Source organism: Microtus pennsylvanicus, chromosome 20, assembly GCF_037038515.1.
Source record: "Microtus pennsylvanicus isolate mMicPen1 chromosome 20, mMicPen1.hap1, whole genome shotgun sequence".
In the NCBI taxonomy this organism is placed as follows: domain Eukaryota; kingdom Metazoa; phylum Chordata; class Mammalia; order Rodentia; family Cricetidae; genus Microtus; species Microtus pennsylvanicus.
Window position 1 is genome coordinate 14,523,661 of NC_134598.1, and position 19,968 is coordinate 14,543,628.

The window sequence follows — 19,968 nt, forward strand, 5'->3', positions numbered from 1 at the left end:
CTCCTCCTCTGTAGTCTCCATTCAGAAAGGGGCAGGGCCCCCCATAGATGTCTCCTGGGTAAACTGGGGGTGGGCAGCAGGTGGCGGTCTGGGAACATGAGGGATCAGGTGGGGCAGATTGTGATGGGAATGGACAGAAAGAATAACGCAAGAGATATCTTGACCGGTGTCCATTCTGGGGTTAGGAAGAAACCTGGTGCCAAGGAAACTCCCAGGAATTCAGAAAGATGATCCCAGCTAAGACTTCTAGCAATAGTGGAAAATAACTATACTTTTATGGTAGAAAATATTCCTTCTCTGCCCAGAGTCCTTTCTGCTATAAAAAGTAGTTGATGACACGGATATAATGCAGACATTAGATATTGGCAAAAATAATTCAGACACAGACTACAAAAGGAATAACTCAGAACATGGCATTCCACAAAATGTTATATTTGGCATCTGATGACTCTTTAGAACGTCTGTAAGATGTTGTCATGGTCAAAGCATGTGTTCACTTTGTGTGAGTATGTCTTACACAGTTTCACTGACTTAGCCAGTAGACGCCTCTAGAAGATAATGAAACAGGCTTTGCAAGTGGCTGTAGTGTAATATTCGTGAAATTTCTAGGGAATATAGTTAAACATTTACTGCTTAATTTTATTTCTTTTCTCCAATTTTTGTAGTTTTATTTAGGGAATGCTTAATATTGCTAGTTCTGTAGCAATGGAAATTCCAACTTACTGTGCTCTGTTCTCATCTTATCTTTGGACTTTCAATATCGTAATGAATTTCTCTTGGTAAATAAACTGTTTCTAACATCTAATATTGATTGGTGATTAGTGGTTTCAGTAGACATGCTAGAGGTTTTTTTGGGTTTTACTTGCAAAGTTCTGTACCAATGTCTTGGTCAAAGTCATGCAGTCATACAATGTTAGCTTCTACTTCTCATTGTATTTGGAAAGAAGACCCATCCTGGTTTATAAGAGCTGATTCATTGAAGACATTCAGCTGATCTTAAATTATACCTATTAAGAATAATTACTTTCGCTGGGCAGTGATGATGCATGTCTTTAATCCCAGCACTTGGGAGGCAGAGGCAGGTGGATCTCTGTAAGTTTGAGGCCAGCCTGGTCTACAAGAGCTACTTCCAGGATGGTACCAAAGCTACATAGAAAAAGACTGTCTCAAAAAATCATAAATAGATAGATAAATAAATAGATAGATAATATATGATTTCCCTAAAAAGTAGTACTCTTCTTCATAAATTTAAGTATACATTGTGGCAAGCTGACCATAAACAGAAAGGAAGGAATCTTTTGTCACCAACTCATGACCGGAAAGCTCTGGTTGACAGTTTCTATTTGGGATCCAGACTGAGCTAGAAAGCAAAATTAAGCTGTGAAGCCAACCTCCTCCTCCTTTTCACCTTTTAAAAAATCAGATGAATAAAACTTTGCCTGCAAACACTATGGAGGGAAAGGGTTCTCTTCTTTGAGAAGCCCTTCAGAACCACTGGGAAGAAGTCCTATCCCGTTATTAGTAGATATTCAGACGTTCATCAGCTTTCCCATACTGCTTTAACCATACCAGTGTTTAAACAGAAGTTCTGACTCTTTAAAAAAAATGTTTCTTCTCGTGACTTGGAGAAGACAATCCATGTAGTCACATTCAAATTATTAATGGGAATTGTAACTAATAGACTAATGAATGTTACAGAAAGAGATGCACACTTTTCAGCTTTTAAAAAGTCTTTGAATATTTCTTAGAAGAAATATTTTAAAAAGCCAGGAAATGTGGTGTATCGTGAAGCACCACTGTGAGCAAGCTGACTTCCAAGTTTATAATTCATGAGTTGCCAAGCCTAACTAAATTCATGCTCATTTTTCTTACTCTAAGTTTTTATTTTGTAGTCAATGTTATAGTTTACTATCATTTTATAATAACTACATAAAATAGTGGAAAGGTCTTTGTTAGTTATGCCTTATTGTTTATCATTAAATTTATGATTCTGCATTTATAATGATTGAGGAAATTACTTCTAGATAATAATATAAAAATGTAAGGGCATCCAGTTAGCTCAGTTTAGAGTGTGGTGCTAATAATACCAAGGTCATAGGTTCTAACCCTTCTACTAGTCACATGAAAGTTTCTTAGTGCTGGAGGAACGGTTCCATGGTTAAAAGAACTTTCTGTTCTTTTTGAAGAATTGATTTGGGTTCAATTTTTGGAAATCAGCTCAGGTGACTCTCAACCTGTAATTTCAGTTCCAAGGGACCGGATGTCCTCTTCCTATCTCTCCAGGTTTTTGCACAAGTCTAATGCAGTTATATACACTCATACCCTTACGCATACACATTATTTTTAATAGATATTTTATGACAATTTAAAATTAAATGGTTGTCTTTTATTCCAATAAATTAGCCATCTACTACCTTTTTTTTTTACCTTTTAAAAAACAGATGAACATAAACTTGCCTGTTAACACTGTGGAGGGAAAGGGTTTTCTCCTTTGAGAAGTGCTTCAGAACCACTGGGAAGGAGTCCTATCTCCTCTCTAGTAGACACTCAGACTTTCATCTGCTTTCCCATACTGCTTTAACCGTACTAGTGTTTAACTAACGTTTTGAGTGTATCTATTATGAAAGAAAATTTTCAGATAGGTATTCAATGAATGCCATTTAAAATATAAAGGACTTCATTTTTTGTCAGGAGCCAATTTCCTCCTAAAATCATTGCAGGAACAATCACCCTGGGAAGTCTGCAGGGAACCCCACACCCCTAATTGTGTTAGGAATCGTTCTATTGACAGAGCCTACCCCACACCCAAATTGGCTGTTGATGGAGAGCTATCTGTTAGCGGAACCCACCCCACATTCCAAACTATCTAGGGAACTAGGTGTGTCAACTCATGACTTCTTGGCCTACAGTGACCTGACCGAAGATAACCTCCTGCCTACGTGACCAACTCGGACCATGTGACCAACGTGAACCACACGGCAAGAGCCCAGGCCACTGTGCCCATCCCCCAACTCTTTACCCTATATAAGCTATACCCCATCTCTAATAAACGGAGGCTCTGACAAACCTAGCATGGCCTCCTTCCTCTCTCTTAGCTCATATCTTACAGATAGTGCCTCTCCAGGACCCTGGAATAACTGACTGCCAGGTGGGTTACTAACCCTAGACTAAGTAACCCACCAAAGGCAATCAACAATTTTTGGTTCTTTAACAAGGCTTTTGTTGTTAGTTTGTTTAAATGATGACTTTTTTGGCTGCAAACAAAAATTATATCCAAACCTTCTGTGGAATAAAAGACTTGATTTTATTTTCTAGTCACCAATATATTCAGATATTATTACTCTATAGTATTGCATTGTTTTCGGAGATATGTAATTAGCAAATCATCTTTTAGATAGCTGGTTGTAGGAAAGCAACTTTGGTCTTTATTTTGAAAACCTTGAAGCTTTTGATTAACAGAAAACCACCATGGGTTGCTTCCTCAGAATACCACTGAATGTTCGAGACATCGTTTACTGCACAGGAGTGTCGCTGCTGGATGAGGATGTTTGGGAGTTCATCTGGATGAAATTCCACTCCACCACTGCAGTTTCGGAGAAGAAGATACTACTGGAGGCTCTAACTTGCAGCGATGACAGGAATTTATTAAATAGGCGAGTCCATTCAATTTCTCAGGTTGTATTTGTAATGAACGTTATCATCTACAACTAAAATGCTCTGGAATTGATTTTATTTCTTTGAATATACAGTATTGTAAAAGTCAGTGTTATAGAACACATCTTTCTTGAGAGAAAAAAACCTACATGGTGAAATGACTAAAGTAACTTGACTTGAAAGATAACATGATTTATAACTAATTATTTTATAAAGCATTATATGTGTTTGAAAAAATATTCCACTGTAAAAGAAAATATTTAATGTGATGAATTTGAGAGTGGAGTTGCATCAACAAATAAGCTTTTTGATTTTTCCCATTCCATAGATTTTATTGGAGTTTAATTGGTGTATTTCATGAAAGTGCTATGAATTTTATCGGTGTTTTCTAAACAGAAATTTTTCTGTAATTATTCACTGGGAAAGTTTTAACTCAAGTATTTTTGAAGAATATAACTAAATTGTAAATTTTTAATTTAAGATTATAAAGTGTTTACATTTTTAGACTAAAAGTTTTTTATCCACACTTTTATCGTTATAGGCTTCTAAATCTATCTTTGAATTCTGAGGTGGTGTTGGATCAAGATGCAATTGATGTCATAATCCATGTAGCCAGAAATCCACATGGTCGAGATCTCGCCTGGAAGTTTTTCAGAGACAAATGGAAAATACTAAATACCAGGTAGAGATTATAATCTATTCAAGCCTGAATGAATAAATGAAAGCCTACGTTTGAGGAATAGATACCCAAGGTTTTTGTTAGAGCTGTGAACTAAATGATAAAATTAGACTTTATAATATTCAGCAAAGATAGTTGTTGCCATTCCTTGAAATTTATGATGATTTTATATCATGTCTCTAAAATTTCTCATTTAATAAAGATTGATAACCTTAATTAATGGGAAAGCATGGAAAGACTAAGAATTATTTAGCAGAGCAACTTGACTTGGAAATTCATCAAATTCTATGTAGTTGAAATCCTTTCATAAAACTTGTATATTCTGTATATATTATAGAAAAAACATAAATCACATATAAATGCAATTCCAACAAAGAACTTTACTCTTGTAGAATGGTTTAAATTCTCTTTAAATGTAAATATCATAAAACACCTCAATAAAATAGTGATACGGAGAAGTCTCATTAATCATTTGGATCATTGTATTATTCCAGCTGCTGTAGAATTAATTCTCAGGATATCTTGTTTCGTGGTGAGAATTCTTCAGCTTCAATTTTAGAAAATATTTCATTATACATTTAAATATATTATAATAAATGTTAATTTATGCCTCTGATAATCTCTATGGTATTTTAAAATTAAATCTATTATGGAGCGAGTAAATGCTGCATGTTACTCCTCAACATGAATTTTTTTTTCCCAGATAGTAAGCAGACCTAACATTTGGTCTCTTGAAAGCTGATGTAAAAACTATTGTGTGTTTTTTCAGTCCTTTACCAGTTACCCTTGCATAACAAGTTCATCAGAATGTGCTCTTACAGTTACACACATTGCTGTCTATAGCTGCTTCATTGTCCCGAAACTGCTGGTATACCTACAAGTCACAGTGACATTTTGTGTTTGCAGTTCGTATCGTAGAATGATAGGAAGATTAGAGCTTGCATTGCCACTGTGTGTATAATGTGTCATGTAGCAGGCAGGAAGGTGAAATGAATACATATGAGTTTTCACACACACACACACACACACACACACACACACACACACACACACACACACACACACCAACCTTTCATTGGTTCATAGACCAGAGCTCAGTGTTATCCGCACATCTACTATTTCTTTCCTCTGTTTCTCAGCATGCTTATTTTGTCTCTCAGAACCATGACCATTGTTCAAAAGGTAGAAAGACTGAGAGTTCAGTCCAAATTTATAGTTCTGTTTCTCTTCACAAGGAGTGCTTTTATCAGTTCCGATTTTCCTATTAGTTCTTGAACATCGGAGCGCATGGGAAGGGTTGTCTAGGATATTGTATTCTACTTTACAGGCTCCTTCTGGTTTTAGGTGTCATATGCTCCCTCCCATTGCTTCTCTTGCTCCCAGAATCACTTCTGTTAACTCACACCTTTCACCTGACGTTACCATGTAGTAGAACTATTCACATTGTGGTCCCCTGTGGAGTGTGCTTGAAAACCAAACCTATAATGTTGGAGCCTATAATTTCACACATGTCTTCCTCTTCTTGGTAAGTCAGATAAGTATTCACCAATTGCTCAAGTCACACAACTGGAAGGGTATAGACATCCTCCTTCCTTGGCCATATATAATAACAGATTCAAGGTCCTCTTAAGTATCCTAAATGTTTCTTGAAGACTTCCTTGCTATTTCTGACACCACTTCTTTACCTCTTTACCACATGCTTGTTTGTTTTTCTTTATTTCCCCACCAGCAGTCTTAAAGCAAAGTCTTCCATCTTTCTCAATCTTAGACCACACTTTTCCATCTATCTATCTATCTATCTATCTATCTATCTATCTATCTATCTATCTATCATCTATCTATCATCTATCTATCTATCTATCTATCTTATCTATCTATCATTTATCTATCTATCTATCTTTCATCTATCTATCTATCTATCTATCTATCTATCTATCTATCTATCTATCTTTCATCTATCTATCTTTCATCTATCTATCTATCTATCTATCTATCTATCTATCTATCATCTATCTATCTATCTATCTATCTATCTATCTATCTATCTCTCTCTCTCTCTCTATCTCCCTATCTATCTATCTATCTATCTATCTATCTATCTATCTATCTATCTATCTATCTATCTATCTATCTATCTATCTATCCATGTTCCAGAACCTTCTAAAATATGTTGCTATCTCCCTTCTATGAAATCACCCATGATTCTCTGCCACACTAAGCATAGGAGCTTCATGGGGTGTGTTCCGTTTACCTCTCAAGACTTTACCTCTGACCCAGTCTCACAGCTCAGGCCCTTCTGATGCCCATTGATTTCAGCTGTCTTCACTTACCAGGCAGTTTCACACTCACTTGCCTTTGATTATGCCACGCTTCCACTTGGCATTTCATTCTCAGAACAACGTTGTACTCATGTATATGCAGTTGCTACAATGAAGAGCTCTAGGCCGTCTCTGAATTCTGTGTATCATTTCATCAATGCTATATCTAGTTACATTAAATGAGAATAATCTCTTTCCATGTCTAGGTCTTCAACTACATAAAGTATGAGAGAGAGATTGTGTTCTACTCTTCCTTACCTGGGAGTGTAAAGGCAAACGATTGGATCTCCCTTAGAAGGGAGTGACTTTTCTTCTTGTATGGTCAGCCACTTTTCTGACCATATGACCTTCACAATAATTACTTGTATTAGTATTGAAGCGACTGGTAGCTTACTTCTTTGTGCTGGTATTGCCATGTAATCTTAGTCATCCTGGAACTCACTAAGTAGACCAGTCTATCCTCACACTTGCATCATTCACCTTGCCTCTGTTTCCTGAATGCTGAGACTGAGGGAACGCACCATGGCACCCAGCAGTTTATAATACCAGTTTCCATCTATTTGCTTTGACTAAGATGTCCTTTTCTCATCATGGCAATCCTCCCATTTGATCCCCTCTTTAACTGATAAGACTAAGTCCTTCAGCAACTCAAGTACTGAAGAGCCAGCAAATTGGGGAAGCAAAAGAAAGCATCTAATAGTCATGGCAGCATCTTTGCTTCCAAAAACTCAGTCTTCTTGTTGGTTATTTTTGGTGCTAAGAGCATGAAACCTGTGATAGATGACCTTAACAAAGTAGAGGCAAATTGACAAAGTGAGAACTTGCCATTCACAGATATACATCGTACAGGAATCGTAAGTCAAGAAATTGCATTCATAGTACAAGCATTACAGAATATAATAAATAACTAGATATTTTAATAACTAAATATTTAGGTAACTAGAAAATTTAATAAGTGTAACTGATGCTCTTTTATGAAAGTATTTTTTTTTGTAAACTTTGCCTCAGTTTTTGAAGTTTAATTAGAATTCCAAGATCTTTTATGACTAGCCAGATCACAGAATCCTGGTGACATACTGGTTCTGATTGAATAAGTTTTGCTTTCATTCCTTTCTTGGGAGACTTTCTAACCTACAATGATCTAGGTTGTGGTACACTAGATCATTTATAGATGCCTCTCTCTCCTTTCTTGGCTTGTAAATAGAACAACAATGCCTGAATCCAATTCTAAAGGCCTGGACTTTGACAGACTCAGTGACACTCGGAGGTCTGTGAAACAGTTCAGCAGGCTAGGTGGACGTGGTAGAACCCCACTGCAATGAGTCCTTCCTTGCCCCCCCCCCCCCACGAGAGGAGCAGCCAGTACTTCCCAGAGAGCTGGTGATTACTGATGGTCATGGTAAATGCAACCTTTGAGAACGACTGCAAAAATTATTCTAGCCAGTTTGCTTAAATTACTACCTAGATAGACATTAAGACGATTTTCTTTTATCTTTGTAGGTATGGAGAAGCATTATTTATGAATTCCAAACTTATCAGCGGAGTTACAGAATTTCTTAACACAGAAGGGGAGCTTAAAGAGGTAAAGGTCTTGTTACAATCTTCTTATATAAACACATTAAATTACATATTTATTTCAACTACTTCTAGGCATTAGATTCACTCAAGTTCCTGCCCCTCGTACACTCCCAATACTCACATGCACACATGCACATGAAGATACATGTATGGCATGCATGTGTGTACACATGTGCAAATGCATGACACATACATACACACACACTAATTTTCTTCATCCATTACCTACAAAGAAATATGTAACATATTCAGAATTGAATGACTATGAAAAATTATGTAGATTGCTCAAAGAAAATTAATTTTGTAGTTGGGAACCACATATCCCAGAGCTCTTAGATCCAGCTGCTGCTCTTCAAGTGATTATGTGAACTCAGTTTATAAACCATTCACTAACGACCATGCCAATGACGACATGTCCATTAGGGACTGTGCTTGATGCTGAGGCACACAGTAAAAGTCTGAGTGATTATGTGGGCACAGTAGCCTGCTATCAGCTATCCAGTCTTTTAAGTGAAATAAATTCATATTTGAGGAAGGTACACCACTGCTGATAACACCCACTGAAAGTAACAGTTTGCCTAAGATAGATTGCTTGGCTCCATTACAAATTAATTTTATTAATGAAAATAAGCTTGAGTTTTTAATGAACTTGTGCCCAGATTCTGAAATATCTATTTTATCCATTCCCAATTGTATCTCTCACTATGTAAGCCATCTAGGTGTCTCCCTTTTCCCCCTGTTAACTCCTCTCAGTACTAGAAAAGGACCTGAAGTGAGACTATCAATCACACCGGAAAACAATAACCAAATAAAGCTTCTTTTATTCAGTTATGATAATTGATGCTGCCTTTTTCTCCTCTGCTATCCACAGCATACAGCTTATATTTAGCACAGAAATTCCTAGTTTCATTAGTTTTCACAGGAGACTGGCTGGAAGCTGTGACCCACAGATGATCCCATGGACTGGCATTCCTTTAGAGGCATTGGACCTGGCTCGTCGGTCACATCTTCTAATATTTCTCAGTTTCCTGAGAGCATGTCTTCCACTAACTTAGGATCTGTCATAAGGAATACTGTGCTGAGCTAAAGCTCAGATTCCAGTGATGTGAATGTCAGCCTTTCCCCAGCTATGTGTGTTCTCAACCCTGAAGGATTTAGTTTTGAAATCCCAGAATATTTTTCTTACTTTTCTTTTTTTAATGAAAAAAGCTAAATGAAGAGAATTTTTTTTCTTGGAAAAAAAATTTCCGCCTCCTCCCATCCTCCCATTTCCCTCCCCTTCCTCCCTCTCCACTCCCCCTCCCCACACTCCATTCCCCCTCCCTCTCCAGACAGAAGAGCAGTCAGGTGGAAAGTCCAAGGTCCTCCCCCCTCCATCTAGGTCTAGGAAGGTGAACATCCAAACTGGCTAGGCTCCCACAAAGCCAGAACATGAAGTAGGCTCAAACCTCAGTGCCATTGTCTTTGGCTTCTCATCAGTCCTCATTGTTCAGAGAGTCGGTTTTATCCCATGCTTTTTCAGTTCCAGTCCAGCTGGCCTTGGTGAGCTCCCAATAGATCAGTCCCTCTGTCTCAGTGGGTGGGTGCACCCCTCATGGTCCTGACTTCCTTGCTCATGTTCTCCCTCCGTCTGCTCCTCATTGGGACCTTGAAATTTTATGTGCCCGGAGGAAACAGAAGGCATGGGCAAATCATAATTGCTTTCATTATTTTTTTACATTTAAACCGAGTGCTTTTAATATCTAGATTTAATATTTAATAATCAAAAAATAAAGTATTGATGTAGCCACAACCCCCACAAACATTGAAGGAAGGCCAAAATTTCTCTTTTTTTCACCCTGTTCCTCATGTTTCCCTCTTATCTCCTGGTTTTCTTTCACCTTTATCCCTCCTTTCAATGTCCACCATTTATATAGTTCCTGTTTCGATCATACAAATGTCACAAAAATCGTGTTTTAAGTTGAGATTTAGTTAAATTCATCACATGCAAACCTCTTTCTGCATTTCACTTACACATTTTGTCTTTATCCTTTAATTAATTGCCCTTTTAATGTTGCAAGCTACCCCATCATGAAAGTTGTGATTTCAAAAATGAAGCTAAATTGTGGCTTTTAGTCCATTATCTTCAAAGCGATAACTGAACAATGCAGGCTCTCCATGGAATGAGCAATGAGTCATTTCACTGTGGACTGGCTTGCTCTCACTTTGCAGTTTCGCTGTTCTGCCAGAAGCCTTCTACCACCTAGCCATTTTCTGCAGATGGAGGGAATGCTATTTTACGGTGACATAGGGCTTACTTTCTGTTCTCACTCACTCCTTTCTTAAGCAGAAAGTGTTAAGCAAGATCAACGTCTTCCCTTGGAGGTTATACCTTACGGTTGCTAAGCCTGTAGATCTGAAGGGGCTCAGCACCTTTGTGAATTATGACATTGCTTTTAATATTTTTATTGGTAATTATGCGATTTGTATATGTTAGTATGTGGGTATCTAGTGTGAGTGCAGGAGGCCAGAATAAGCTTTCAGAGGCTCTTAAACCAGAGCTGACTGAGGACGGTGATGGGAACCTCTCTGGAGTCCACTACAAGAACAATAGAGCCATATGCTTTCCATAGCTGAGCCATCTCTCCAGCCCCCTGAAAATAAAACTATTTAATATTTTAATGACCATTATTAGCTTCAATATTTTGGTGACTATTAAGTAGAAAAACAAATTCTCTGTTTTATGGTCCCTTCCCTCAAACCGTCCTGACACCTAAGACTAGATTAATTCTTAATTATAAGGAATTAGCAATTTGACTTATATTCCTGCATGAGGCAATTCATCCTTTCCTTAATTTTTAAGACTAGCAGAAACATAACCTTATAGAACCACAGAGACCTTTGTGATTTTTTCACTAATGTCTATTTCTTTCTTCTATGAACCTAACACAGCCCTGTTGTAAAAGAATATGCATCTTCTTCATCATAGAGACTCCATTTACAACTTAAAGGGTGAAGTCTTTTACTTCATAATAGGCGAATAGCTAATTCTATTTAGTTCTATAACTATCAAGATTATATTGTGCTTCACAATTCTCTCTTAAAGTCCTTTGTGATGCCAGAGTCTAGGATACGTTTAGATAAGATTTTTTTCGATGTTAAACAAATTTTAGAAGATAGATTAATAGACACACCTAGAAATTGTGCTACGAAAATCAGAGGATGTGAAAAACACTAAAATTTTATTAAATTTTATTGTACAAAAGTGTCTACACTTATTCAAAGTAAAAGTATCACAGATAAATATCTCAAAGCCCAATTATGAGAAAACCTAATGGAGGTAGAAAAATAGCAAAGAGCCTGAGAAATAAGCGGAGTGGGAGGCTAAGTGCCTTTGTCGCTGAACCTGCACAGACAAAGAGAAGCTTGGCCAGACACCACAGGGCCCTCAGGGACCCGTGAGAAGGCTGTGAGCACACATTCTCTGTCAGCAGCACTGAGGGATACTGGCCACAAGATCAATTTATGGCAACTGTAAAAAGTGCTACCGATATGCTCTGATGACTGAGCTCCTCTTCTAATGCATAAGTCCCCTCAGGATCCCTGAGCTTACAAGGAAAGTGAGTCCACATCAATCATAATTTATAAAATGAAACTCTGGAGATCCACCTGTCACATTGTCTACAGAGTTCTCTTCCATGACAATCTGACTTTGGATCCAGTCATGGTCAAGCCAATGGGTTGGAGTTTTCTTCAAGCGTTCAGCTTGTTTCAGGAAGAGACCTGAGCATCTTCATGTGTAGGTGGAGACAGCTTGCTTTTTTCCCAGACGCCACACCTGAATAATGCCACTAAAACTATATTAATTACAACACTGTTGGCCAATAGCTTAGGCATATTTTCAGCTAATTCTTACATCTTAAATTAACTTATTTCTATTAATCCATGTATCAACATGAGGCTGTGACCTACTAGTCAGATTCTGGCTGGTGTCTGGTGTCTTTCTCCTTCGGCAGCTACATAGCGTCGCCTTGACTCTGCCGACTCTCTCTTTATATCTCTTCTAGACTGGCTATATTTTGCCCTGCTATAGGCTGAAGCAGCTTCTTTATTAACCCAATAGTAATAAAAACATATTCATAACATACAGAGGGGAATCCCACATTATTTATGTAAGTGAAATTTGCCAAAGAACTATTGATAATTATTGGGAATCTTCAACGAATGCCTAGAAACAATATTGAAAAACACACTTTTAGAAGTGAGTGTATTTTTCCTTGACATGTAATATTAATTTAATGTACTATGGTGTCATATTCTACAATAAACACACAATTTAAAATTGAATAAAATGCATTATTGGTCGCTGAATGGTCATAGAATCTGTCTAAATGAAAATGTACCACTGCATTACTAAATTTCAAACGATAATCCTAATATTTCATGTGCTTGTGTTTGTGCGTACAATCAGTATATGCAGTGTCTTGTACATATTTGTACAGAGCAGTGCCTAAAAGGTTTGAAATTGCAAAAAATACATACTCTCAATCAATTCTTCCTTCCTCTTTTTAAAATTATTATTTATTGAGTTATTTATTTTATCCGTTTCCTCCCTCTCTCCCCTTCTACCTTCTCTCCTGACCCCCACACTCCCAATTTACAGGCAAATAGTTAGATCTAAAAAAAAAAAAAACATATTGAATGAGGCAACCCAGACCCAGAAAGACAAATATAACATGTATTCACTCATAAGTGGCTTTTAGACATAAAACAAAGAAAAAACAGCCTATAGTCCACTACACCAGAGAACCTAGCCAACAAGGAGAAAAAGACAAGACCTCTTTTTCTTAATATCTATAATTTTAGTCAAACAGTACATTAATTTTATGATACTAAAATAATTCTCAGTTATGTATTCAATATCTTATGCTTGCTTTAGCATACAGTGATTTTGATGTCATGTCAAGTATATAATTCCGTGATATGGTTTTCCATTGCCAAAGTTTTCAGATCAACTTTCAGAAAGTCCATGGGTATTGAGTAATCAAGCAACACCATCATAATCAAATCAAGCTGTCCATGAACTAAAATCCAAATTAATTTGGAGATGTAGAATTAACTGCATTTTCGACAGCTCCACACTTCACTTTTCCTGCTTGGATCTTATCTTGAAGCCCTGTGTTTTCCTTCCTGGCAGAGCCTTCATGTGGCACCCCCAGGTGATGAATCACACCCCACACTAATTACATCACATAGTGTTTCCTTGCCACAAAGTTGATTTTTCACGTTTGTCTGTTAGCACTGTAATTGTTGGTTGCTTGCCAGTCTCTTAAGACACACAGAACAAAAAGCGAAACTGCTAATGCTTAATCTTCAAATAATTCCTTGAGTCTTCTCAGAGTGTATGAACTCTCTAAGTAAGAACTTCTATCTGTAATAATGATAACAAAGCACTAAAAAGTTTCAACTCTTCCTTATCTTTTCTAGATCTGTTTGGTTGGTTGCAATGTCATTAATCACCGAGTTTTCATAGCTCAGCTTCTTTGTTCTCTAATCCAGTTACTTTGGTAATCTTTTGACACTGAAGATAATTTTAAGTCCTAGTCTACTTATTTTTAGAACATGACTAAGCATTTTCTCTATTTAAAGAAAAAAAATGAACCTTTAGCATTGCAGTCAGTTTCTGATGCTCTTTGCTGTGTTGAACCTGCCTTGTCACTAGACCTGGTCTTTGAAACCATACCATCAACCTATTTTTAATAGGTAAATTAAATTGATATTTTATTATCTGCTGTGTTCTGTGTGACTTGGTTCCAGGAACTCTAGCCATGGACAGTGAGGTAATGCTGTATAGGGAAGCTGGGATCAGGAGGTGTTCTCTTCTGCTACCTACCACTTCCACCACAAATTGGAATCTCAGCTGGTTTACTAGATACAGCACAGGGGAGGGGTTAGTTGGTCAGTAGAAGGTCTTTACATGCAACCAGTCTCAGATTCTAAATATTCAAGAGGAAAACACTACAGTTCATAGTATTTGCACATACTAATCAATGATTTATAAACATTCACACTCAAACTCCCAATAAAAACTTGTAGCATCTCATTATTCATATGGGTAATGGCTTGGACAATTGACCATGGGACAATTTGTTTCGGGGTCTGCACCCACATCAAATTACACTTCTGCTCAGTACTTTACTCCCTCAGTTCTCTCTACTCTCTACAGCTATCTATCAATATATCAAGAAACTACACTTGGAGTTAATGGAGTTGTAATGCCCACATACTCGTTTTTCTTTGCATTTCGAAGTCATGTCACCCATAGATAAAACCTAGTTTTTAGATGTGTTTTTATCAATTAAATTTGTTCCTCACAAATTTGTTCCTCTTCCTTCTGACCCTCTTCTCTCTTTCCAACCTCTGTCTATCCTTGTTTTCTACAAATCTCTTTCCTACACCCATGACTTTTTTGTTGTATTTGGTGACTCACTAAGTTTAACCAAGGTCATCTGTGTGATCCTAGATTTATAGCTTTTTATTGGAGCTTGGAGTACTTGCTGGGGCAGGGGAGGGGGAGGTTAGCCTAACTAAAGACAGTGCTTATTTCATTTCATAGCTCTAATAGTAGCCAATTAGTTCAGCAGTAAGGTGTAGGGTCTTAGGAGATCCCTTCCACCTCTGAATGACTGATGAAGGGGCCAATATCTCACAGGTCAATTGCCAGTAACTGCAACTCTGTGCGTTCATGATTGAAATGGCTGTGTCTTGTCTGGAGTATACCTCTTTGCAGTCCTACCTTTTAACTCTTGCATACTTTGCACCTCCTGCAGTGTTTATTCTCATTTCAAACACGTTCCACTAGAGTTTATTTATTTTTTCTCATGAATATGTTACCGATCCAATCCATTTCATGAAGGAGTACTATGTCAATCAATGAAATGTAAGCTTTGGTTTTATAAAGAAAACAGAAATCTTTCACATATTGGCCACACGTGGAGAAATGGGTGAACGAGCCTCAAATCTACAAATCTGAGAATAGAGTTTGGAAGTACAAAGGCAGGGTGATTTAAATTAAGAACAGCAATTAGAGGTGATGTGATCAGTGTGTTGTTCATTCAGAATTACTCTTCATTGCTTTCATAGGATCCCCATTCAAATGGGAAGAGATATTGTAGATGGAAATTTCTGTCCTGCCTGGTCCCACTTCCATTCAGCCTCAAATAAACACACAGATGCTTATATTAATTATAAAGTGTATGGCCTATTAGCTCAGGTTTATTATTGACTAGCTCTTACAAAGTATATTAACACATAAATCTTACCTATGTTTAAACACATGCCTTGGTAACTTTTCTCAATGCAGCATTGTGTCTGACTATTGACTACATCTCTGCCTTTCCTCTTCCTAGAATTCTCTTAGTCTGGTTGCTCCACCTATACTTCCTGCCTGGATACTGGCCAATCAACATCTTATTAAACCAATATGAGTGAAAAATCTTTACAGTGTACAAAAGCATTATCCCATAGCATGATATTGGTCCTAAAATATTAAAATGTCATCCTAGAGAACATCTGCTTAGGCTTGAGTTAACCCAGTAGGCTAAGCAAATGTGGCCTTCAAGTGAAAAGTAAGATAGTCAAGTCCTGTCATCACAACCACATGCCAGATATGTTAGCACTACACAGAAAAGGCAGTGGGAGATTTGGAGTGCAGTATTTCCGAGTATGACCTTTAAATATAACTCAGAACAAGTGGAGCTAGAGCGTTCATTCAAGTTTGTCCTAGGTTTCTGTGTAAAACTTCATCCCCAAATACATTTTCATTCGTGTATGTTCCATGTGAGTTCATATTAGTACACACAGATTCACCATGCTCAACTTCCATTTCCAGCTAAAGAACTTCATGAAGACCTACGACGGCGTGGCCTCTGCCTCATTCTCACGAGCTGTGGAAACCGTGGAAGCCAATGTGCGCTGGAAAAGGCTTTATCAAGATGAGCTCTTCCAATGGCTGGGAAAAGCCATGAGGCACTAATATATATCACCTATTAGAACTCAACTCAGAATTTTGAGAGGACCTGCTTTCTGTGGAATGAAGAGGATAGCCAGAATTTCAGTGATAAACATATGGGAGGACGTTTTGTTGTTGTCGTTGGTTTGGGTGGTGGTTCTTTTTCTTTGTCCCATTCTCTCTACATTTGTTTCTCCGGTGGATGTTCCTCTGTATAGAAACTCTTGCAAGCATCAGCTTTCCCTGGCTGTACATTCCTTGCTCTTCAGGACCAAATATGATAGTGGTGCATGTTGATGTTACAGTCCGTTTGGAAAACCAGAATATTTTGTGCATGGATTTATGGTTCCGCCCTGTGTTCCAGCATGCTTATTTATCATGTCCCATGTTGTATGTGAATATATGTATATCCAGGATGGGCATTATGCGAAAGCACAAAGATTATCTATGACAATCAGTGTTGCGATGAAAGTGAAAGCTTCAGAAGGGAATGCTACTCTCAGTCATGGACAACAGAGAGTAAAGCAGCTCTCTAAACAGTCCGTGTCATTTGTTTCAACACTTGGATTGTCTGACAATGATGATTGTGTTGCTAACTCATTTTCTTTGAGTGACAGCTGTGTATACACTTGCAAAGATGTATAGATAGTATGTACATATGCATATGTACATAAGGAAGCTCCATGTGTATATAATATGTTGTACATGCACCTGTGTGAAGAATATCTTCAGATCAAAGGAAATTTAACTCTTTTTTATAAATGTGTGGAAAAGGTTTCATATAATTTATCCCAATACTACCCTTCCTACTTTATAACTCACTTTCTTAACTCCTTTTTCATCTATGTCCTGAAGAATGATCTAGTCAACTACATGAAGATGAATCCTAACAAAATATATATGTCAACTAACCACTCTATAAATTCTCTTAATCGGTGGCAGCCGTTCACCAATTTTTGTCATTATTTTGATCAACATTCCTATTGCATAAGCCAATTTTGTGTAAATTCAGAACGATTGGTACTAAGAAAGTGTTTATTTATAGCTTCCTTGTCTTTCTTATCTTAGGTAGTGCAGAGTTAAATTCTCTCTCTGTGTTGATCTTTTTGTGTATATTGCTCCTATCCTCCATTAAGCAACCATACCTCAACAGGTCTGTTAGCATTAAGGACCTTTTCTGCCAGTTGTGCCCTCCCTGAAGACACAAAGTTGCTTTTATGCTGTGTTAATATACAAATTTGGGGGAATTAATGATCCTGTTCTACCAGGAAATTTTGAAGAGCCATTTCCATGGCTGTGTATAATGCAATTATATTTCAGTGTTTTTCTTACCCAGTAGGCCAGTTACTTGCTTCAAATTTTACATACTTTAAATTGAGCATTGTAAAATACTGTTTACAATCACTATAATTGAGTCAACCATTGTGAAACCACTTTCTACTTTCTTGTGATGTTCAGCTCTTCCAAATATTGAAAATCACTGAAATGATGGTTTCAGAGGCCATCACTCACTGCTGGGGAAAATTATTTATAAAACAGGAGTCCTAGAATTATTTTGTTCATAGAAATGAATAGCAATTTCCCAATCCATAGACTAAATTACAACTAAATTTGAGTCTTATAAAATAAGGAATTAATGGCTAAATCTTACATGTACAATTTTCAACGCTTCATTCAATTAAAATACATGAATTTTAAGTACTATGTGGTGTTAAAGAGTCATGGTCATGCTTAATGTGGAATCTGAAACTTAGGTTACCTCTTGGAAGTGAGCAAGTTCTAAAACATAATGCTCATAAATAGTATACAGTCATGAAGGCCCCAAATATCCCATTATACCACTGATAAATTCATCCATGGAACAGAGCTGACCCAGGTAGGTGTGTACGATATTCTTTGTTTCCCGAAGCAATGAAAATTCAGAGTAATGACATTTTTACTTTAAGTTAATCATCATTTCAAACTTTGAGTTTTGTGGCTTTCTTAATTCGTTTTCCTCCCCACTGTTAGTAGTCATAATCCTCTTTCAGTATTTTAGTGGCCTTGAACACAACTGGTTTAGCTATAATCTAAATCCTCAGTGTATACTTATGTGCAATGTTTATACCTCATACAATACTTGTTCAACAGTATAGTGGTACCAATGGCATTGAGATTGCATTTTTGCTCTACACATTTTTTTCTTCAGTTATTTAACCTTTTCAATGTTGGAATTATATTGGGCTTTAAAGGTTTTTTTAGTTGTTTAAATAAGTAATATTTTCAAAATAATAAAATAACCAATGATATCTCTTGGAATATTATGTAAAATGTAGCTATAAAATTATATTTTCTACTTAGAGTTTTTATCTTTCTCTCTTGTGTGTTTTACAAATCAATTATCTACATGAAATAACAACATATAGAAAATTTTCGTCATCTTGTCTCAAAAATTTCCTGTGCCAATATATGTATAACAGTAAAACTTTGTTTTAATTAGAGAATACTAGGTTATATGCCACTTTGGGTATTCATTATTGCCAAGTAACTTATAAATAAAATGTTTTCCCCAGTTTTACACATTCTTTTTCATAATTTTTCTTGTAGTATTCAAAGTTTAAAAACTGCACAATTTCAAACTCAGAAGACTGATATCTATAACACTGGCTTTACTTCTTAAAATTCAGTAGCATGCACTTCTGCTGGGCTTTGATCCCCTTTGTTTGAAATGATTTAAAGATAAATATATTACATTTGGATTTTCGGGTATTTCATTATATACACACACACACATATATAGTACAAGGCAATTAATGTTATGCCATGAATTTGTAAAACTCATTCCATTACCAATAACTTTAACATATGCTGATTTGATTCTTCCCCAAACACAATGCATGTTTGACTTCTTCTTGAAGATGAAGTGATGTTGTGAACAGCCATTCACACCTCTAAAACCTTAGTTATGATATAACCTAAATCTCTCAACATAGATGGGCTACAACGAACATAACAGCCGTGTCTTTAATTAACTTCTTTCTATCTCATTATCTTGAGACTTAACAAATTCTAGACCAGCATTAGAATATATGATTGAACACATCCACAATGGCTCTATTATATTTAAAATTTATATTCCAAATTTGTCTGATTTCAAACTACTGGATTCACATGTTAATGACCATGTTTTTAGTCAGTGTACATAGTCAAATATCAGGACACAGAATTTAGTCCATTGTTCACACTTCCCATTGCAAATCTGTTATTGAACGTACTTTAAATTAAACCTTAAGACTCTGATACTTTGATTTATTTTCAACACATATTTCTGATAGTGGGAAGAGATAACCATTACAGATGGTCAGAACACACACAGAAGGCTTTCTTGTCTAAATAATTGGAAACAATATTCAGTAATATGTGTGTAAATCTTTGGGAACTAACCTGTGAACAAATAATGTTGCAGAACGGTGGTCCCGAATCAGATGCAACAGTTAAGTTATGACAAAGTATGCAATACCATACTTACTTCAAATTCACTGCTAATTAAATATTTCAAGATTTGTCTTCTAGGGGGTTGAAGAATGTAGCTCAAATATTTTCGTGAATGCTCAGGTTACTTATTCATAAATGTCATATACAGTAATCAAAGCACAGATGATGAGAAGCCAAGACTTCCATAGCATATTTCCCTTCATCAGAAAGCATGGCTGAATTATCATTTGATATTGACAGTTATGTGCTGTTCAGAACTCAACTGAGGCAAAAAA

At 36.7% G+C, this 19,968-nt stretch overlaps 1 protein-coding gene across 3 annotated transcripts in view; it reads left to right on the forward strand.

The window, feature by feature from the left end:
* Nucleotides 1-18,560, forward strand: part of Trhde (thyrotropin releasing hormone degrading enzyme) — a 361,503-nt gene extending 342,943 nt beyond the window's left edge. Inside the window, exons 16-19 of one of the 3 annotated variants that reach the window (XM_075954299.1) lie at nt 3,486-3,653; nt 4,196-4,336; nt 8,152-8,233; nt 16,100-18,560. In XM_075954299.1, coding sequence (XP_075810414.1) covers nt 3,486-3,653; nt 4,196-4,336; nt 8,152-8,233; nt 16,100-16,243 — 535 coding nt within the window. In that variant the 3' untranslated portion in view covers nt 16,244-18,560. Of the gene's footprint in view, nt 1-3,485; nt 3,654-4,195; nt 4,337-8,151; nt 8,234-16,099 lie in introns of those variants that run through there. The other 2 variants (XM_075954300.1, XR_012908617.1) reach the window with 2 other exon arrangements.
* The last annotated feature ends 1,408 nt before the right edge of the window (nt 18,561-19,968 follow it).